General features: G+C 36.0%; 1 protein-coding gene across 4 annotated transcripts in view; it reads right to left on the reverse strand.

The window, feature by feature from the left end:
- FGF10 (fibroblast growth factor 10) overlaps positions 1–23,230 on the reverse strand; it is a 61,475-nt gene that overhangs the window by 3,435 nt on the left and 34,810 nt on the right. For all 4 annotated transcript variants that reach the window (XM_015848689.3, XM_015848688.3, XM_015848690.3 and 1 more), the window contains exon 4: positions 2,507–2,610. In XM_015848689.3, the coding sequence (XP_015704175.1) occupies positions 2,507–2,610 (104 nt within the window). The remainder of the gene's footprint in view (positions 1–2,506; positions 2,611–23,230) is intronic.

Consider the following 23,230-nt stretch of genomic DNA (forward strand, 5'->3'; position numbering starts at 1 on the left):
AAAGTAAGGTCCTTTACACCACAATGGCAATGAAAAAGGGCTTTTTTAATGAGTATGAATCACTGTTACACTATTGTTACAGTGGATGAGAGGACCTTTTACTGTGCTGAACTGAAGATGGGCTTAGTCTAAAAAAGATTCATTTACTAGCCTTTATGATTCATATATAACCCTGTATCTTACTGAGAAGATATTAAAGTAAACTTGAGAGTAATTTTGGGTAAAGTAGTAGTAGGACCACAGAGCACAAGTATTTTCTTAACAGAATAGAGCACACTCAAATCCAATTTGTTTCCCAAAAAGGTTTTTCAGCTTTCAAATGAGTAGTTAGTTAAACAACCATAAATACTATTTGTGTTCATAAACCTACATACAGATTGTTTAACTTCTACTTGCAGTAATAATACTACAACACAGGAATAATAACACAGGAGGTGTCAAGGCATTAATAAAGCAGGTGGCTCTTAATCACATTTCAAATCCACAATAATTTTTCCAGTCTGCCAGACTGTTATTTTGCTAAATAAATCCAAAAATTCATCTTCCTTGTCTCCCTTGTTCTAGCCAGTCAGTCAGACACCAAAGTATCTGATAAACAGAGAAAACTGATAAAACAGAAACAGTGTCTTGACTTGTTTTCTCAGATGCAGAACCACACTGCAGACCAAACTTTTAGTTCTATTCTTAGACAATACAGAGGGAGCAGATGATGTTGAGAAGTGGCTAAGAAGTATTATTGGCAGGGGTCTGAGTGTTAGCCCAGAATTGCTTTGCTCATTTCAAACGAATTTCAGTATAGCCCTGCACCAATGTCTATTATGCACATGCTTAAGAGTGTTTTTAAAATTTTATTGGTTCTGTTTTTCATATCCGTCTGCAAACTGCCACACTGTAGTAATATGAGTCTAACTGCAAGTCTAGGGAGGATGGGAAAAATAATAACAGAAGCATTCTTGAAATCTCTGAAGTATTATGGAATACATTTTGATAAGTCATTATGTTGTGATTTTATGATGTGAATATTGAAAAATTATCTCAGTTGGAATTAAAAAAAAAGGCTTTCCACATTCGTATCCTCCTGTCAGCACTATTTCTAATACACTGTGAATTACTGAATCTTTTGGCAGCTGTTTCCACCTATGGTACACGAAAGCTGCTCTGCTTCTCTTTTTTTGTTTCTCTTTAGTTTCCTACTTTCCTTTCTCTTTAGTTTCCTACTCAAGCTAACAACTTGAGTAGGAAAACTTACCAGAGCTTTTGGGATAGATCATCACAGATGACTATGTTAAACGTAGTTAACTGAGACATATGGACTTAGGATGGTGTTTTAAACTTGCATCATTTTGTATGTCTATAAGCATACCTGTGATCAGTATAGCAACGGAGCTTAAGTGACAAAAGGTAACTTTGTCAGCTGCGCATTATACCTTTACATCTATCAGTGGTGTAGGACTGACCACTAATCATCTAGTATTTCTGTCTAGTGTAATTTATCAAATTAAAATCCACATTTATAGGAGCTAAAGAATAATTTCTCTGTTCAGGCCTTTGAGGAGGTCAGAGGTAACTATGAAGCAGGGCTGCCTAGAAACAGCATGGATGAAGAAAGACTGTTTAGTTTGTGTGAACTAAACACACATAAAGTAATTTCTTCTTTACATGGGAAACAAACATTCAGGTCCCTCGATCCTCTTGCTACTCTCAGGTTAGCATTACTTCACAATCTGCAGCAGAGACAGACTTAGCTACATTGCTCTATTTAAGTCTATAAATATTTTGAATACTGATCAATTTGAAGACTAGCTCATTGCCTTTGTAGGTGACTTGTATAAAGCAAACAATATGCAATAATAGAACGATCTGGTGTCTGTGCCATTTTGTGGATGTGAGTATAAATCAGAGTTTACTAGTCTGAATTACAGATCATATTGCTTCCTGCTAAAAATATTTGGGTCATAATTTTTTTTTCTAATGGAAAGATCAGTTAACCCAGTCTTAGACAAATGCAGATTTAAAGACAGCTTTCAAATGATAGCCAAATTCTTCTCAGTCAAAATCTCCGTCTCCTTGTACTGTCTATAAACTTGTGTATTAACTGGTACATTCAGTCTATACATGGCTGCTTTAGAAATCTTCTCAACATTCAAAGTTAGACAATTTGGTGTGCCTGCTCCATCAGCTGAATTTTTACAAGATTTTGGGTATCCCTTCAGAATAATGCAGTCTAATAAATGTGGTTGTACTACAGAGAAACAAGGAAATCTGGTCTTAATTTTCAAATTTTGTAGACCCTTCTCCATCAGCCATTATTTAGTAAGAAATGTGCCTGAAGCAGTGTGCATGATAAATGCCTGGAACAGGGAGTGTATGGATGTGGGACCACCTGAGGATGAAATTTTGATGAACACCTTTAGTAGTAATATGTGGGCAAGCAGGGTTTCAGTAGGCAAGAAGGGGAGCAATGCTGACTACTGCTGTCTGTTGAGAAGGTAAAAATAATACTTACAGAGCCGTAGACTTTTCCTTTCTTGTTCATAGCTAAATAATAGTTGCTTTTGATGGACTTAACTGCCACAACTCCAATTTCTACAGATGTTATCTCCAATATGCCTAAAAATAGAAATTGAAATATTTGTTTCATTAGGTTTTTTCACTACAGAAAAATAGCAAAAAACTTGAAGAATATTCCACCTCTAGTATTCAGCACCATCTGACTAATAGACTTCAGCAATGTTCTTTTCCAAACCACTGCAAAAACGTACACAAATATTGTTTCAATTAACATGTTTCCTTTGCTAACCCTGCATTTTAAATCTCATAAATACTGAAACAGCTCCATTCTTCTTAGCATAGATTTTACTAAGATTTATCAGAAGAGACATCTGAACCACAGCATTAAATTAAATCTATAGCATATGTCAATAGAATGTTAGATTTATCCCAATCTACAAAACCAGTGGTAAACTATTTATTCCTTGTAGGACATTTAGATAAACTAAATCTCTTGGCTACACTGAGCTGATAAATTCATTTTTTGGCAAGCGTGTTGACATCTTGGGATATAGTAAGACTAACCCTAATGGCCACATTATCTTCTTTGCCTTTCAGATATCAGAAACATTTTACTCTGTTTGTAATAAATATGATTAAGCTTTGTTTCTTTAAAACAAACTATTTCTGGGATACTGGATGACTCAAGGGGCCAGTGATGGGAGACAGAGCTTTTCATCTCTGTATTTTCTGCCTGCATTTTCTGCATACTGAGTTGGGACTGGTAGAAGTTAGTTAGTACCACTTACATAGTGAGTGACTTCAGAGGTCTGTTTTCAGCTATTATTAGAGCAACTGGACTGCTATGTTGTTTTAATACATATACTTTCACATAGAACAAATACAGGTCCAACCAAATAACTTCTAAATATTTTTTTCAGGTAGCATCCAGGCTCCAGAATTTCTACTGATGTTGAAGTACTAGTAGTCAGAATACAAGACACAAAGGGGCTACCACTGGGGAAACTGAAGGAAGAGCAAAAGGAATGAAAAATCTTAGAGGAAAATATCCTAGATGGAGCCAACAAAAAGCATGACCAATAGGTCACCTGGAACAACATTTATGAGTTAGCTCACTTAAAAAAATGAATATGCAACAATTTCCTCCTAACTACGTCCAAAGCATTTTATCTGAGCACAGAACTAGAAAATTCATATGTTCTTTTCATTTACTGAAGAATTCCTTATGCCAACCACGCATCAACAGTATAGCAGGCTATTCAGCTCTTTTATCTGGAAATGCCCTGAAAATATGCCATCTATGCAGCCTGTGAAAGCATGTGGACTTTAGGATGCAGCAGAAGCTCTTACACTGCTTTTTTTTTTTTTTTTTTTTTTTTTTTAAATGAGAAATCAGAATGAAAAATTAGTTCTGGTAAGGATGGACTTGATATATACACTAAAAAACCTTCACCTTCATGCTGTGATAATGCTGAATGTCCACTAACTTCTTGCAGCCATATGAGAACTGCTCTGCTCAAATCCTCTCTCAAGCTGAAATTCAGGGAATTTGAATCAACAGTGAAGACACAGTTACACATGGCACTACAATTCTGCTACCTGAGAGGGAGCAGGAAAATTAGTTTCCAAACTCAGAGGTATCCAATTCAGTAGCAGCAAAGGCCTCTCTGATATCTGGATCTGCCTCACTACTGCCAAGTGGAAAAAGATATGGTCAGTTAGATAAATGAAAACTCTAAACAAAACTTCCATAAGTTATTTCTATGTAATGTTAGCTTGGAATCAGCACAAGGTCCTTAAGTAGAAGTAAGATGAACTTTCAATTAGTGGAGTACTCTAGGAAGATCCAGAAAATGTGTGGGTAGTCAGTTAAGATCCATGTCACAGTATCACAGTATCACAGTCTCATGCGGGTTGGAAGGGACCTTAGAGATCATCGAGTCCATCCCCCTGGTTTCGAGCCTCCTGTGTAGCAGAGCGGCACTTCTACCACTTGCACCACAGGGGGCATTCGAACCTGGGTCTCCGGTGTTGCAAGCGGCATTCCTACCACTGCGCCACCGAATGTCCTACATTTGAAGCTGACTTTATTGTTGCAAAGGAGCTCTGTGTCATTTTCCACATGTAAAATGAATAGAGATACACTGTTTAATCTGAAGTTGTGAGGTCTCCTTAAGGTCCAGATAGCTAGCCCAGGACAAACAGATCATTGAGCCCATACCAGCCAAGGGGTGTTATGCTTTTTACTTAGTAATGTTGCGCATTTTCAAAACAATGGAAAAACTAAGTTTCTTCCTTGATTTTCTACTAGAGAATTAATACAGAGCAGTGGTCCTCAATATTTCTCTCCTGTTGGTTATCCCCTAAAATAACTGTGCTCTAAATTCAGGCAGAGTTAAGTAAAATGGTTTGGGCTATATGGGTGAGAAGCCATTAAAGAATAAGAAAGTGTTGTGAACACTGATATGACACTGTCTTCTTTTTGTGTAGGTAATGTGTTTTTAGGATTTTCCATGTCAAAAAAGGAAAAGAAGAATTGTCAGAACATTAGTGCAGAGATTAATATCTTTGTGCCTGAATTGTCTCATGGGAAAGACTAGACTGGTTCCATCTCAAACATCAGAAACAATAAAAAGAGAATCTGATAGTGGAAATCTTGCCATTATTACTTGTTACATTTTGAGATGGGTTAAACTAAATTATAGTTTGTCACATTATCCTTGTAACAAGCACACCATATTAGATTTACAGAGTATTACACATGTGAAACTTCTGAGAACAGTTGGAGAAAAACAGCGTTTAAATATGAAACTTGAATTGAATTAATAAATTTTAAGAAATTTCCCCTTAATCAACAATAATAAATTACTCTGCAATACATCAGCCCAGTTAAAGTAACAGAATTATTCACAGAATATATGAAAATATAATAATATGTTTCTGGTAAAGTTTGGTCACAATCTCATATGCTATTACATCTTCAATGAGACAGTCAAAAGAAAGTCAAGAGGAGAAATCTTATTGTGTTCATTTCATATTATAAAGCACGGTAACTAACTTGCTTTCACCCCATTATAGTAGTAACTGCAGCTAAATGTGTCTGAATTCTTCTAAACTGCTATGTTTGTTCTCATAAACACTGATCCTGGATATATTCTCAGTATGTTTTGTGTATTTGGAAGTTAAAAATATGTTCTGCAATTTTCCACTTTTGATCTATTGCCTCTTGGGCAGCACAGATTCGGTTTGGTACATATCTACCTTGCTGCTAAGAGCACACCGTGGAGAATTTATGGAGCGATATGCTCATTATAAGCACTCAATTAGCTATTTTTTAAATTGAAAATTATTCATCAACATTCACAGATTTTCATGGAGGAATTTCTCTCAGGACTTTCATAGAAATCTACTGAAGGCAATGGGAACCTTTTCATAGGTGTCAGTGATGTAGGCACAAATTCCAGAGGTCAACATGAGAGCATCAACTCATCTGACACCAATCTCCACGCAGAAGATAAGGAATTTCCAGAACTTTGAAACAGACTGGATTTAAATCAAGCCTCTTTGATGTAAGGGTGAAAATATGTATTTTATTATTCTCGAGTCATTATTAAATTCAGCAGGAACGTGTAAAGAAAAGCAATTGAGGCGTACAGTATGAAGCATAAAACTGTAGTTTTTTCACCATCTAATGATACTGACTTCTTTGAGGGCACACAGTTTTCTGTGTTTTCCTCATAGTTTCTGTGACTGAGTCATGCACCATGACCAGGCCTCTATAGTACTGAAATAAAAAAATATAGATAATTTCCATTGTCTTTCAAGAATAAATACTTTAAAACTTAATATTCATCACTTGCTACAGTTTGGAAGCAAGAATCTGTAAATAGCCATAGGCAATATGGCTGAAATGATGTAATGACAAGTGTACTCCTTGGCCTTAAACAGGAAAACTATTGTTGGCAGATGAATTGTCCTTAGACACTTTTATAACATCCGAGGTGGTTTATCTCAGTATTTACATTAGAATGTTTTTCTGGTATCTGACACGATCTTGTTTCAATTTGGGCCCATTATTTCCTGTTTTAAATGTAAGTTGACGGGAAAAAAAGAATTCTTTTTTTCATTACAGAAAGCTTTTACACGTTCAGAAGTTACCACACCTACTTTTCTACCTACCATCTTAACCATTCTAAGCAAGTCCAGTTTTTCAGTGCATTCCTTAAAGCTGTCAGATTTTCTAGGTCTTTAAACACTGTGGTTTGTGTCCCCACAGCACAGCTGTAGTACTCTTAGTAATGTCTTACTGGTGTTGAAACATGAAGAAACATTTCACATTTCCTGCAAATGATACATGCGTCTTCACACATTTATGCATACTTCTTTCTTTTTCACGGGAACGTGATTCATTTCAATTTGTGATTAAATATTTGAAAGAAATTGAAGCAGTCCTTCTTATCATACATTTGTGAATTTGATTATACTTAATTAAGTTTCATACTCTGCATATGCTTAAGTGTCCTCTGCTTTATTCTGTCACTTCTCTAATATGTCATACTAATTCAGACCTCCAAAATACGTGCAACTATTCCATGTTTAATACTATAAAAAAATTTTATTTTCAGTTCTTTCTTTTAAGCTGTTTATAAATTTGAGATACTTTGAAGAAAATCTTGAAGAACCTGATGTCCCTGTTCAGACCGACACTGAAAAGCTGTTAACTGGTTTCCTATATAAGACTTTCACTTAGTTTTCGCTGGCTGATCTTGTTTAAGAGAATAGCCTTAGAAATATTAATTTCTACAACATTTTGCAAATGTATGATGCTTCACACTTCTCTCCTGTACATGAAGATTTTAGCCCATTATTGGTGAAAACTCAGTAGATTTGGTTTTACAATTAATTCATTTAGTTAATCATTTCTTAGGTACTTATAACATAAACACTACTTATTCCATCCTTTTTCTCAGTATAGGTATTGTCTTCAGATCTTTTGTGTTTCTCTTTGTAGAGATAGATATTTTATGTTTAGCTCATCTTCAGTCATGTCAGAAGTGAATAAAGTGAAAACCAAGTAACTCACCCAGCTTAACTTTATCTTACTATTTTTCTGTTCTAGCATATGCCAGTTTCTGTTTGGAATTCATGTTAGTTTTTTTTGTAAAGAAGGAATCAAAAACAATATTTCAAATACTATCTAACATATACAAAATTAATAAAGTAAATACTTTCTATGGAATAATTTTATTTGTAATGAGGTTTGATAATGAGAAATTTAAAAAATTGTATTTTCAGGAGAAAAAATCTGGTCAGTAGTTACTCATTTCTTGTTTCATGTTCTTTGGGAGTGTGTAAAGAAAAATAAAATTATAAATTAAAAAAAGAGGACAAAAAAACCACTGTGGATTCCCTTATGGTTTTAAAACAGATAGTACACTATTATTTTACAGCCATTACTCTGTAAACTTTAACAATTGTAACTAATCCCCTTTGACCACATCCACTGTAAAAGCATGGCTTTCAATATCCAAACCATTTCCGTCTCAACATAATTAGAAACATTTTAAATATCAAGGGATGTACCCTGTAGCCATGCATGTGCTATATTTACAGGTCCCAAGGGCTAGGAACATACTCCCAATGGAACCCAAATATATTTAACTTAAATAAACTTTATTTTTATGGTTTATAAAAGTGATCATTATATAAATGAGAAAGTAACGGAAAGCTGTCTTGCTGCACACAGAGGGACTGTTTAAAACCAAAAGAAAAAAAACAAACAAACTAAAAACAACCTCTTACATAATTCTGAACCCTAATTCAAAATTTCTTATGCTCTTATAAAAATGTCAGTGATATGCAGCAAAAAATTTACAGAACATCCTACAACAATCTGAAATTATGCCAGGCAGTTTCTTCATAGAATTATAGAATGCTTTGGGCTGGAAGTGACCTTTACAACCACCTTGTTCCAACCCCCTGCTATAGGCAGGAACACCTCCCCCTAGACCAGGCTGCTTAAAGACCCATCCGGCCTGGCCTTGAATGCTTCCAGGGAGGGAGAATCCACAGCCTCACTGGGCACCCTGTTAGATTGTCTCACCAACCTCTAAGTAAAGAATTTCTTCCTGATATCTAGTCTAAATCTACCCTTTTCATTTAGAACCAATTTACTTCATCCTGTTGCTAACTACCCTTACGAAAAGCCACCCCCCAGATTTCCTGTAGGCCCCCTTCAGGTACTGGAAGGCCACTATAAGGAAACAGTAAACTTGACACAGTGCAAGATATGTAATCGATACTCAGTCGATCCAGTTGTGCCAAACAATAAGAACCACATGATTCTGGAGTCAAATTGAACTTCACAGTGTGAAGCAGAGGCCATTTTTCTCTGTCCTGTGTAAAGTAAGTAAGTTCTTAAAATGCACTGTATATTTGTCATGCCAGTTTTAATGTAGAGGAAAAGAGACCTTGCATCCTCCCCTGTTCTGAGCCTAGTCATCTCAGATAAGACGCCACATATATGGCAATCCACAGGCAGTCCCTCCTTCTCTTCATTTTTCTTCTGTGTGATTAAATACTGTGGATTAAGAGTGATTTAACTTGGATGGAATGTGATAACTGAGAGATTATGAAACTTTCCAGTTTCCTAAATGATGGCATGAAGATGCTGGGCCTGTGAAGGCAGCTGCAGCTCTTGGCGGGTGTCTGGAGAGAAAGAGTCTTGGCAATACACCTCCTACCTGAGGTTTGAGAACTTTGGTTTGGTCAGCATCCACAGATAGTATCTGGGAGGGTTCTTTTGACTGTCAGTGGCTTGGAAGTCACTGAGTCACAAAGTCGGTGATAAAGCATCATGTTGAAGATCTCACTGTTCATAACAGGTGATTTGAAAACATGCTGTTTAAAGAAGAGAGAAGACTGATTGGATGTGGTCATGCAAGAGCAGAGTGAAATGCTTAGGAAATGAGAGGCTGTTGGGTCCTGTTGGGTCCATTTCCTTCCTCTTTCACCACTGAACACATCTCCAAATCAGAACACTTTCCTTTTTTTTTTTTTTTTTTTTTTTTTAATTTGTTTTGCTAAAGAATTTTTGACTTCAAAAAGAGGAAGGTAGCAGAACAGAAAATAAACCTATGAAAAATAAAAAGGGATATGCAAGAGCTGACTTTGGAAGCACTTAGAACCAAGCAAAGTAGCTCCACTAAAATGTAACCTTCTGGATTTCGTGGCTCTATGTGAAATATAGCTCCAGGTATAAATCTACAATGTAAAAGAGTTACAGACAGAAATCCAAAATAAGCAATAGCCTGAGCCGTAACCTAAGCTTTCACTTAAAACCAAAATTTTATTGGAAGTTAAAATCACTTTGGTCCTTTTTATTATTATTTAATATTTGTTGAGACCTCAACCTTTCCTGTTCTAAATCAGATGTCAGAATATTGAAATATCACTAAGAAAGTTTCTGATATGTCATATTTAGATCAATGTAGCCAAAATGTGAATGTCCCGTGAGCTTTCTGACATCTGATGCATGTGGATAAGCTTGAGATAAATGTCCAGACTTCTGAGAGACTGTGGGAACAGGACTTCAGAGCCCTCCTGCATGAGAACAGTATCGGCATAAGTCATGAAGCATCCATTGTTCACAAAGACCATAAAAAAGACTAATTATTAGAGCTCTTTATCAGATTAGAAGAAAATAATCTTCTCCTCCTTTCCTTATCTACTGCTTTTATGAGTTTGATTTCAGAGCAGAACATGGATCACTTAACCAACACTCCTCTGTACACTAAATAAATGATGGAAACACTATGGTACACAGGAAGAGAAAATCTTATGCAATAGTAAGATCTGTTGGCTAGCAAAAGAGGAGCTTAAAGTTAGCTGCTTTATGTAGCTGAATGTCAGGAAGCAATCCTGACATGTCTGTGAAATCCATTCTGACATTTAATTAAAAATGAGTTATACCTGCTAGTCAGTGGAGAAACAGGCACTTCTGAACATCAGCACTTTCTGTGCTAAATGTCAAAAGTCAGGCAAGTGAAACTTATCCAAAGCAAATGCAAGAGGACATATCTATGTTGTCATTTGAGGTCAGATCAGTTTTTAGGGACACCTTGTCTCTCACTTTCATCACTTACATGCAATCATTTCATCAGATTTCTCCACAGTACTGCTGGAGCTAATCAAAGGGAGGGAAGATGACAAAGATTCTTTCTTTCTTCATTTAAATTTATTTAAGCTATGGAGATGTCTTAGCTACTGATAAAGCCAACCATGCTTTGGGCAAAGACAAGAATAGGTACTGCTAGCTCTGTGAATGTTGATGGAAAACATAAGAGTCTGAAGACTTTACTGTGCCAAATATTAGTTTCTGGGGTAGAAGAATTATAGCTGACAACTTAAACTGACCAAGTTATTGTAGCAATTCACAGACCGAGAGAAAAAAGAGGGGAAAACAGAACACTCCATACTGGTATATATGCTTAGTTGCATGGTTGTGCTTGCCTGGTTTGTTAGCTCTGTTGACAGAGATGATTTAAGGATTTCCAGCCCTCCCTTCTCCCTAATATTCTTCTCTGTCTCTATGCTGAAGTTCACCAACCCTTCAAATATAACCGTGGAGAAGGACTGTAAACAAAATTGTTGGAATGATGTGGCTTGGAAATAAGCTCTCAGTATGAAACAAACCAACCAAAAAACCCTAGGGAACAAACAATTCAGGTTTTTGCAGTCATTCCTGGTAGTATATGTTTTCTAGATTGCTATTATAATTGCAGGCTATTGCTTTCTTTCTGGTCTCTTTCCAGCAGCTAATTTTTTTAAAGTGAGGTGCCCAAGACTGGACCAGTATTCTAACTGAGGTCTGATGGGTACTGAATAGAGCAGAAAGATTACTTCATGTGTTTATAAGGAAACTTGGATACCAATTCAAATCCTAATCGAAACTTGGCAGACCATTTGTGTTTCCATTTAGTCAACAGGACTAGGCACTCAGGATTTCGTCCAAAACTTAAATTTTTATGTTTACACAGAAATACATAGGATGGTGCAAAGCTTTTAAGATACCAATATAACTCAAAATATTTCCTCAAAGGTGTATGGGGCTGCCCATTTGTAACCTTTGTAGAATCCCATGTTACCTTTCACATTAATGATTGTTATATTCACCTCCTGCATTTTACCATTTGTACTTGAATAAGAGAGCAAATTGGAAGAAACTTTCAATTTATTGCCCAGCCTAACACACAAGGAAAGGATAATATACAGACAATGGCATGGTGAAAGAAATGTCAAAATGGAGGGTGTTTTTCTGGACAAATAGTTGTCCTTCACTTACAGTTTCAATTAGGGCAGATCTCTTCTGAGGCAGTCAACTAATGATCAGCAACAAGGTCTTAGCAAACACAGTATATTAAAGCACTGGGCACAAATTATATATAATGGGGCACTTAGGCACTAGCAGGAAATGAGCCTGGGTGCTAAAAAAGTCAGATAAGTAAAAGGTATTTCAATAAGATGTTGTATCTCTGCTGTATGATGTGTGAAACTGTGCTGCAGGTTGCCTCTGATGAGCCTCTCTCAACAGTCTTTATTCAAGAGACAGGTCTGTTGCCTCCCACTCAGACGGTTTCACACATGCTTTAGCTATTCTAGTTAAGGTGGCTGAGCTGAACATAGAAATGAGAGAACAGTTTAATTCAATAATTATTTTTAATCTGTTATGATAGTTCTCAACTTGACTTGTTATACAGGACAATAGGATTGGAAAAACATCTCTCAAATACTTATCCTCTTGTGTAAGGTGGGAGACAAAGGGAAACCTATTGCATAACTGTAGCACAAAAGTTGTGAATTTACACTGCACTGCCAGGGTAGGATCCTCTACTAAATCTGTATGGTCAAAATTACCTAGATTTGGGGTAAAATGGAAAATCACTAAGATTTAAAGGCTCCTTTTCATGGGACCTATGGCTAGGTACAGATTCCAGAACTATCCTGCTACTAATGTGTTTCTGTGTAAAAGTCTTGCCAAATGCATTAATCCACCACATCATTTAGTTGTTGGTTCTAATGTTTTATGGCTGTTTTTGCTTCTCCCAGGAAAAGAGGTACTTTACATATGGGATCTGTATGATTATAATGTAAGACAACCCCTGGACAGAGATAATGATCACTCTTTTTCACATAATTATCTTAGGTGGCAGTTACTCACAAACATTTTCATCAGTTTTCATCTACAATGTCACAAATTACCCCAATTTAACTTGGTCACAACAGTAACATGTTAAAAAAAAAAAAGAAAAAAAAAAAAAGAAACATCATAATGATTGAGGGGACAGAAGGAAGATTTTGGAAGAATAAATTGGGGCAGCTGTACAAAAGGGTTATTAGAATCATCAGTAAGTGACTGCAAACAGCACTTCATTCCATCTTAAAATTCCTAACTGTTATTAGTCCCTTACAGCTTTTTTCTCCTCCAAATTATTTTACTGTCTGCTCTGGATGTGACAAAATGAAGGGGAGGTCTTTGATCCTAATACTCGTATTCACATAATTTGGGTCTATGTTTATAATTTAACACTGTCATAGACTATGAGTAGCTCATAACTCTGGAGGATCCGTTGCCAATAAACTACTGTCTTAACTTTTTTAGAAAAGACATTCACTGAAAAAGACAATATCAGCACGTTACTGGATAATCTTGGAGTAAACAAAAAGACATTGTGAATGGACTGAGAAATTCATTGCAAGTTGTTAATGCAGAAGATGTTAAGGCCAACAGCATACTAGCTTAAAAGTCTTACATAGATGAGCACAGGTCATGATTTCATTGCTTTGCCTGTTAACTTTTTGTTTTCTTTGACAAAAATTATTCTTAATTCATCCTAAATTATAAACAATCAAAAAGGCACCATTCAATAACTGCAAGTATTATTCTTACTATAATGATATATAATTAGCTTTTATTTTTATTGTTAGACTTGCACTTTGTCCTACATATCTTTCATTTAACCATCAAAGGTAAGCTGAAACACTAAAACAAGTAATAAGGTCTGTACACTTGCTCACAGATATAAACTATTGCCTACTATAGCAAAAGCACCTGATATATGTCTTTCACAGTGTTTTCATCTTTAATACTTGGCTGTCTCCTAAACTGGCTGGACCTGGTATCTTCAGTCTTCTAGTACAAACAGTTTTTTTAACTCCCGATGAGCAGTGATAAGCACTGTCTTCTTAAATATTCATTCAACACCTCATCAAAAAGCAGAACGACAAAATTGTCAATCTTACACAGAAACTTAAAAGGCTGATCTGCAAAGCACAATCACTTCACACCCTTTTGCTTCCATTACCTTCATCTCCTATTTTGTTTCCCAACTTGCCTGCTGACATCTTCAGATAACAGCTAACAAGCATGTTTTGCACACAGGATTATCTGATCTAATAGCACGTGTGGCCTGGGTTGCTGGAATCTTTTTATTTCTCTCTTTTCTTGAAACACACAAGAATTCTGTGCAAATACAGAACTATGTTTGGAACAGTTAATGGACAATGGGATTCAGAAGGTCTGGTACATTCTTTCCACATTTTCTTCTCAGCATTCAGTGTTTAAATTGAGTCTTCTGCTCACTGGATTTTAGCAGCACAAAAACCCATTCAACTAACTGACATCAATCAAATCCTCAGCTGACAGTGAGTGGGATTTTTCCTGCAATCCCAGCAAAAGCCTTGCTAGGGAATATGTGGAGTTAAGGCAAACAAAATGCTGGCCCTCACCACTATGCACTTGTATGCCAGATTCAGAGATACCTTTAGTTACACTATGGCCTAACACTACAAAGAGCACCTGGATCCTTAATCATATTGTTAAAATTATCTGACCTTCATACTTACACCTCCTAGAGTGGACTGGTATATCTGTGAGAGCCCCTGGGATGAATTCAGTCTGATTATTACCTCTAAAGACTTTAGGCATACCCTCAGACAATAGCTTGTTCAGTTCTGCGTGTCTGACATGTTGTGAAGACTGTGTCACATCCCATCAGTGTGCTGCTTATGATGCCAAGGTTGTGCAGACTTCCTCTTGCAGGGTCTGGCATAAGAATGCATAAAGCCAAAAGAAACAAACCAGAGTTTGTCTTGTCCATATTCCTTTCCAGAATTTTTTCCTGAAGTGAGCTAGTATGAAAATTTTGAGGAGGTTCATCTCAGGAAGAAAGTTTCTCTATAAAAAAGCAAGGAATGAACTAACGTGCAGTGTGAAGGATGAGGAGCATTGGATCCAAAAGCCACATGGGCTGCTAAAGTATTTGATCATGTAGACCTAATCTTAGACAGTTATGGAGATGAGCAGGCGTAGAGCTGCTGTACTTCTGTCAGTGGTTCTGCATGTGGAGACAGATGATTCTGAGACATGTCAGAGTTACTGTGCTGCTCATACAGACTGTGCGTAGACAATAAATACAAAACTTTCCATGCATGCTCTAATTACTGGGGCAACTATATTCCCTAAGAGGCATCATCTGTTTTATATACCTGCTATGGAACTATTGTATAGGTAACAATTAACAAAGAAGTAATGGGTTAAAAACAGAGAACGTAAGAAATCACTTTTCACAGAAAGTCACACATAAAGTCTTTGCATTGCTTGTGCTCAGCTGGGAGTAAATGTAGAGATACCACAGGATTCCAGCTGACAGGGCAGTAGAATGCCAGATAAAACTAAACATAGATGGGTATTTTAAAGTGATGCACATAGGGAACAGTGATGTTAATTTCATAAAAACCAAACCTTGTAGAACTGATTATGTCTCAACAATCACTTCTTAGTCACATAACAAATAGTAGAAACAAAAATTTAGGAAAGTACAGGAAAGGAATAGGGAATTTTTAGGTTATGGAAAATATAGTAGCAGTGTTTTAATCTATCTGAGCTTCCATTTCTAACATACAGGCTGTCCTAGTCTCTAATCTCATAAAAGAGGGAGTAATCTTGTAGAAATTCTACACAGAAGGGGGACATGAATGGTCAGAAATTAGAATAAGCCTGAGAAATGACTGAAATTTAGGTTTTTAAAGGTGTAGCAGAAATAGACTGAGGAGATGGAACTGTGGGCAACACCGAAGAAAGGAAAACTATGATGCCTCTCAGATGAAATTATTGGTTAGATGCTGAATATGAAATAGTCTATTTTTTTCACATTCTGCTTGTTAGATAACACCAGACATTGGTGGGATGTCAGTTTATGTCAAGAGCAGTCCAAATGATTAACTAAGCAAGTTCTAGGACATAAATACCAACATTAATCTCTGAACTGAATACTAGTAGATACTAGAAAAGCATAATAGGCAGTTATCATTGTATGTGTTTTTCTTTCCTGGCTTCTGCTACTGCCAAAAGCAGGAAATCAGAATGACCTTTAGTTTGAAGTGGTGTGTTTACCCTTTAGTTTTTACATATACATCCTCTCAGAAACAGAAATGGAAGAAAGTAGAGAAGCAGCCAACACGAATTTGTCAAGAACAAATTCTGTCAAATCAATTTCATTTTATGACAGTGTAACTGTTTGTATCTTGAAAAGAGCTAATTAGTTAGGCTTTCGACCCTATAATGTTACATTATCTCAAATACAGTAAGTACACATAAAACTGTATTTAAGTGTAATGAAAATTGGGATAGAAAGTGAATTAAGAGAATCACTGTCAATATTTCACTGCCAGAACAGAATGAGATATTGAGGAAATATGAATGCAGATTTGAAAAAAAAAAAAAAAAGAAAAAGATATCAATTTTGTAGAAAAATCGCTGTGCGGCTACTTGTCCACTGTCTGGACTTGAGTGAACAGTATGAAAAACAAGCATCTCCCTAAGACATCTCAAGATGGATAGCAGGAGTGAAACAAAAGAAAGTCTTTCTATTTCGTCCAGCACTTGGAATGTATAAATTGGGCTCTGTGCTCATTTCAAGATGTGTCTAAAGATGAACAACTAGCGCTGTAACATGTCTAGAAAATACAATTTGCAAAAGGAAGTGAAATAAATTAATTGTTTATCTTAAGAAGAAGAGATTCAAAAGTGTAAGCATATAAGTAACTTCCACATTCCACTGATGAGGAGTAGAAACAGTGGGCTAAAGAAAACAAAAAAGTAAGAGTTCATATTAAGGAATGATTTTAATAAGAGTGTTGAAATTTCTCTATATTCTTTGCAGATGCCTCAGAGTGTGTGAAATCTTCCAGAACAGATGTTTCTACCTATAAGTAGTCAATGAAATTCTGCACTTTTTACATGACATTCTGTATGGTATTTGCATAGCATGTCCAGCACTTTCAGAAATGCACAAAATTATAGCGTTCATAGTGAGCACATGACCTTCTGAAATATTCAACACTTTTGGCTATTGAGAAGCCAGAAGGAACTGGTAAATCTTAAAGAACTTAGGGTTCAGAATTGAGAAGCTGGACTCCCATCTACAAGAGTTAGAGATCTGTGGGACTTCTTTCAAAAACCAGGCTTACAGACAGTAAGTGTTCTAATAAGTAAGGCACAAAGATCACAGAAACACTTTTGAAAATATCATTCTCAAAGTCTGTGTTCCTCTGCCTACCTCTGATAAATTATTTTCTTTTTATTCACCATTTCTAGGGCCTCTTTTTCTCCTCAAATCCACATTGCAATCTCCTCTTTTCTCCTTATGGAAGTCACTAAATAAATAAATAAATAAATCTGCTTCATAGAAAAAGAGTACGCTGAAACATGTGACTGAGAATTACAGTGGTTGCCTTTAAACTGTCAGTCTATGACAGATATGTTGATATAATTTGCAATTACTCTACAAATATATATATATATATATATATATACATAAATTCTTTATGACAGTAGAGAAACATCACTGTGATACTGACACTATTCCCAAGTGATCTGTAACTTCAATTTCCGTATGTTTCATGTATACACTGAGCTGTAGCTAGTGTTCCATCAAATCTTGAATAAACCAGAGACTAAGGAATTCCAGTTTAGCAAAACACCTTCTTGATTCTCTACTATCTTGTGCGAGTTCTGTCAAATTGTTGGAAGAATCTCCAAGCTATTAATGCTGCTGCAGCAGACATCAGCTGGCAAAACCCAGTGCCCACTGCTGTCAGCAGTCACCCAGGCCCTGTGTTTTACCACCCCCATGGCAATGAAATTTTCACTAATGACCAATCCGAACTTTGCCTGGTGCACCTTTGTGCTCTTCCCATCCTCCCGTAATAGACTTTACTTCTTCAAGAAATCTGGGTTTATACCTAGATTATAAGTAATAGATGGGCTAAAGCAAGTGGCTGATGGATTTATTATACTCAGTGATATCTTCATACTCAGGCCTCATAAAGTAGTTCTTATCTTTGTGCATTAAAAAAGGCTATTTCTATTTACTGTTAACAGACATGCTGCTGAATGACATGTTCACATTTTGTACATATTAGCATAAATAGTACAAAATTCCTGAAAATGTGTGACCCTCATTCCAGCATCAATAAGTACTGGAGATCAGGTTTAGAAGCCAGTAACTTAATTACACTGGATTAGGAGATTGTTTTGCAGAATAACAGCAAAGATTGAAATAGGACTTGCATATCTGAATTCCATTTCAGAATTTTATCCAGGGAAACCACAATGTTTACACAGAATAAACTTCTCTAATTATCTTACCTGTTTTAAGTATCAGGTGATTCCACTATAGCATGTCATAGAAAAGACTCCTAAATGCCTTTTTAATTCATAGAACAATATAAGCTGGGAAGATTTCTCAATCTCTCTGTTCAGAAAAGGGCCACGTTCCAAGATTCATTAAGTTGCTCTGTTTCTCTTCTGTGGCATGTTTATTATCTCTTATGTGTGGAAAAGAGCCATGTGAACTTCTATAACTGAGGATCCTTATCTTCCATCTCTATCAAAAATCTCTTCCAAAATTAGGTCTGCCATAAGCAAAGTGAAACCTCAGTGGAAGTCACTGGGGTAGAACTGGCATTAGATTCAAACCTGGACCTAATTCCACTGTAAATGAATTAGAAACCTTAAGCTTTGAGAAGATCACCGACTTTTGACAAGAAAGTGGCTAATGGGACACTGTAAAACACATGCAAGAAGACAGTGGCAGCTGATTCTGATTTCTCTTCCAACATGTGGATTATGTTACATTCACCCAAGAACTAAGCTTTCATCTCAAAGAGTTGTGAAGGTGAATGCTTCTGGGGTCTCATTCTCTAATTATGCCTGACTTAAAATTCACTTAACTTAGACTAACACACATAGGAAGTCAGGTTCTGTAAGCTGTTCCACCTTTCACCTTACCACACATCTGGGAAATATTCAGATCAAGATCATAACCTTACATTTTGGCATTAGCTACCTAAAAAATACCATTAAGATATCACCAACAATTTGCCTTTGAATGGGAAAATTAGAAGCATACTTAAGATGTAAACAATGTAGTGGCACTAATATTTCTGGTAATGATTAAAGGCTACTACTTTAACTATAATGGAGTAAACCAAAACTGACAGTCCTGGTCCATGCCCATTTTCTGTTAAAATAAGATAAGAAAATCCCGGTGGTATATAATATTCTGAAAGCTGGGAGTATTTAGAGATGAGTATATTTGGTGAGGTATACAAATGAAAAACAGTATGTGTAAAGTACTGTAACAGCTTTGTGGTTACAAAGCAGAGCAGGGGATAGGATCCAGATCTTCCTACTAACAGGTATATTTCTTGAACCTGTGAAAGTTGTCTTTACCTGTAGAGAGGCTACAGGACCTGTGGATAACCTAGAGACTATGCAGTAGAGTACAGCACTTATTAGCCAATTAATTTCACATTCATTAGCCAATTTATTAGATTATCATCATCATCTATCATCATCATTGTTTTGCTTCATGAAAAATACTTGAAGTCAAATACTGGTACGTGTAGGAGTCTGAAGGGAAGAGCAGCTGGGGCATTCCACATATGGAATGGGGAGATCTAAACTCCCTTTCTCCTCCTGTTTCCAACTCCATACTTAAAACCCAAAACTAATGTTGGGCTATTGTTATGAAGGTTTTGTTGTTAGTCATTCTGGCAGACCTTTTTCATTCCTAGGATTACATCTATTTTGAGATTTCTGCTCTTCGTTCCTTTCTTTTCTTTTCTTTTCTTTTCCTTTCCTTTCCTTTCCTTTCCTTTCCTTTCCTTTCCTTTCCTTTCCTTTCCTTTCCTTTCCTTTCCTTTCCTTTCCTTTCCTTTCCTTTCCTTTCCTTTCCTTTCCTTTCCTTTCCTTTCCTTTCCTTTCCTTTCCTTTCCTTTCCTTTCCTTTCCTTTCCTTTCCTTTCCTTTCCTTTCCTTTCCTTTCCTTTCCTTTCCTTTCCTTTCCTTTCCTTTCCTTTCCTTTCCTTTCCTTTCCTTTCCTTTCCTTTCCTTTCCTTTCCTTTCCTTTCCTTTCCTTTCCTTTCCTTTCCTTTCCTTTCCTTTCCTTTCCTTTCCTTTCCTTTCCTTTCCTTTCCTTTCCTTTCCTTTCCTTTCCTTTCCTTTCCTTTCCTTTCCTTTCCTTTCCTTTCCTTTCCTTTCCTTTCCTTTCCTTTCCTTTCCTTTCCTTTCCTTTCCTTTCCTTTCCTTTCCTTTCCTTTCCTTTCCTTTCCTTTCCTTTCCTTTCCTTTCCTTTCCTTTCCTTTCCTTTCCTTTTCCTTTCCTTTTCTTTTCCTTTTCTTTTTTTCCTTTTTCCTTTCCTTTCCTTTCCTTTCCTTATATATATATATATATGTATATATATATATATATATATATACACAAATTATTTTTATTTTAAAGTAATGGCTGTCTAGTGTAAAATATCCAGAGACTGAGCAATTCTGCTCAACTTCTGGTACTAGCTATCAAAGACAGCAGGTGAACATTCCCCATACATTGATACATCTGAACAAAGACTAATTCCTTTTTGGATGTACGTGAGTTATGCTGAAAGTGCAAGTTAGTATTCTCTCTGCAGAAGGAAACGGAACAGGCTGCAGCATAAGGAGTGAGAATAGGTGCTATGGTCTTTCCATGCAAACAAGAACTCTAAAAATATTGTATATTAGCAATTTGCTGTCTATTTATCTGTTCTTTTTATCCCTCACAGTTGTATTTTCAGATTAGAGTTGTAGAAAATGAAATTTCCTTCCAGAAATGAGTACTTCCTACTCAATCAAATTTTCACATTAATGAGTAGAAAAACAGTTATGATCTCAAATTCTAGAGCTGTATATACTGCTAAAGATGGTGAAATGAGATACAGCGCAGGTTAACAAAAGCATCTGTCTTGCATGTTTAGTTTCTCAAGCCTTTGATGTGTTTCAAACATCAGTAGAGCCTTCTCCTCATCTTCCCCTCTGCAGTTCAAGTTCAAAGAAAATTATATTATGAAAAGGCTGAATTGTAACAAAAGATTCCTAGCAGCTTTGAACTGTCACATAAAGTTTTGTATAACTTTATAAGAAATGCTACAATATCTGAGCTAACATGAATAATTTTTGTTAGTTGTTGATAATTTATCTACAACAGGAAAAATATCTGCATGTGGTAGAAATAAAGTATAGCTGGGAACATTAGGAATATGCAGGATGTAAACAAGCCATTGGATTTACTGTGAAAAATTCAATTTATATATTTAGCAGAAGACCCCAAACAAACAAAAATTTGTTTCAAGTTTTTTGTTTTGTTTTGTTTTAAATCTATAGCTGTATTTGAATATCCTTGCTCCTCACAGAAGAGATATGCACAAGTCTGGTATGAAGGATCTACTAAGAGTAGGTAACACTCTGGAAGAGTGAGGTATAGATACAAAGATAAAAGCCACTGTCAAATATCACCACCCAAAAGAAGGTGGAGGGGGAAAAGAGAACACTACTCTCAAGACCTAATTGATGAGATATTTCCATACTTACCTTTTCTGAAAACAAAGTTATTTTCAACTTAATTAATAACTTACCAGATTAGTGTAGTCTTTGCTTCATTTTTATTAATAAAATTTATCATGTTTGCTCATTTAAGGGATACAGAAAGTGCACCTAATCCTGCCATTTTTACGCATTAAGAGCTTCCTCTGTTCTCCATGCGTTGCTTTTCCTGGAACTACAGGATGAACCAGCACTGTAAACTGACAAAGCAGTATATCAACCATTACTTAGTCATGCGAGACTAAAACAGTAAAAACTGACTCGCATTTCAGGTAATTTACATTTGTTTCCTTAAAAAAAAAAATTAAAAAAAAATGGATTAATATGCAGATTATTGAACATCTGCAACAATAAATTTCAAAGCAATATGTGAGTGTGATGTGGGGAAACAACATGTAAAACTGCATATGAACGTACTTGAAGTAGAGTTTGCATGGTGGTGAGGAATTAAAAAAACCACTAAGTAAATTATATGTTTAATGCCATCACATTGTTCAGACAAACTATCTCTTGTTCTGTATTTCCACAGTGCTAGGGATATTTGAACTAGCATCACAGATTTCTAAGTCCCCAGCATATGATGTATAGCTCAGCAGATGATGCAGCAGGCTGATTTTGCCCAGAGGCTTGACTACTATTAGTCCTAAGGCCATGAGGTTTAAACTAACTTGAACATCTCTGTGGCAGAATGGTGAAGAAATATATTGTATGTTCACAGAATAAGTGTCACCCAATTTTTCTGATTTGGCATGCTCAGCCACATTTGTACTGGCTTTCCATTTTTGATCCTATGTTATCAAATTTACTTATAAATTGGTATATGGTGGTAAAGATTCATTAGCCATAAGCAGTTTTACACATCCTACGACTTAAATGCAGCCAGAAAAACACAGGTTCACTCACAAAACTGAACTGACAGAGGCCATATCTCTATCTAACTTTGCGCCTGAACATACCTACATTCATTTTATTCATTACATTAAAGTGTGGGTATTTTTTTAACTTGTATCTATAGTGACATGTACTAATCAAGTGTAGATAAAGCTAAGTACCTAATTATGCATGGGATGAGCCAGATGAATGTTAGCTTCTGAAATACTATTTACAAAGGCTTCTTATATATATTGCATAATTAATGAGTACTTTATATATGTATTCCTAAACTCAGAGATGGACTTAACAGGATGGGAAATGCCTGGTATTATTGGAAACCAAATTACTGCATAGCTATCAAGTACTTTCAAATTACTTTGAATGTTTATAAAGTGCACTAGCTAGTACTGATTACTAGTACTGATTATTCTTATGCAGAAAAATTATGTAGAAAAAGGAACGTTACAGGCTCATTCATATAGACAAAATTATAGTGATCACTTGTAAGTAATTCATGCAATCCAAGGGCATAGGGTCAATTTGCTTCTCTTAAAATTTCACATATTTCAGCACATGCATGAGACAACAGTCATCCTCCCTTCTCATATTTCTACCCGCAAGACAGATGTCAATGTTGTCTAATGGATAGATCTGGTCGAAGCTATTTCCCATCTGGAGGCAGGCCAAACAAAAGAAATAACAGCTACAGCCAGAGAAGGATCTAATTTAGTAATTATTTGAAGCTTTTCACTAATTACAAATATTCTTTCAGTTTAGCTGTGTTTAGTCAATACTTAGCAAGCATCCACAAAAAATACAGTTTGTTTTTGTTGCCATAAAACAACATGTGCTTACATCCAGCATTCCTACAGATA

The sequence above is a fragment of the Coturnix japonica genome, chromosome Z (genome assembly GCF_054131305.1).
Source record: "Coturnix japonica strain WE chromosome Z, WE-NBRP24, whole genome shotgun sequence".
Taxonomy (NCBI): Eukaryota; Metazoa; Chordata; class Aves; order Galliformes; family Phasianidae; genus Coturnix; species Coturnix japonica.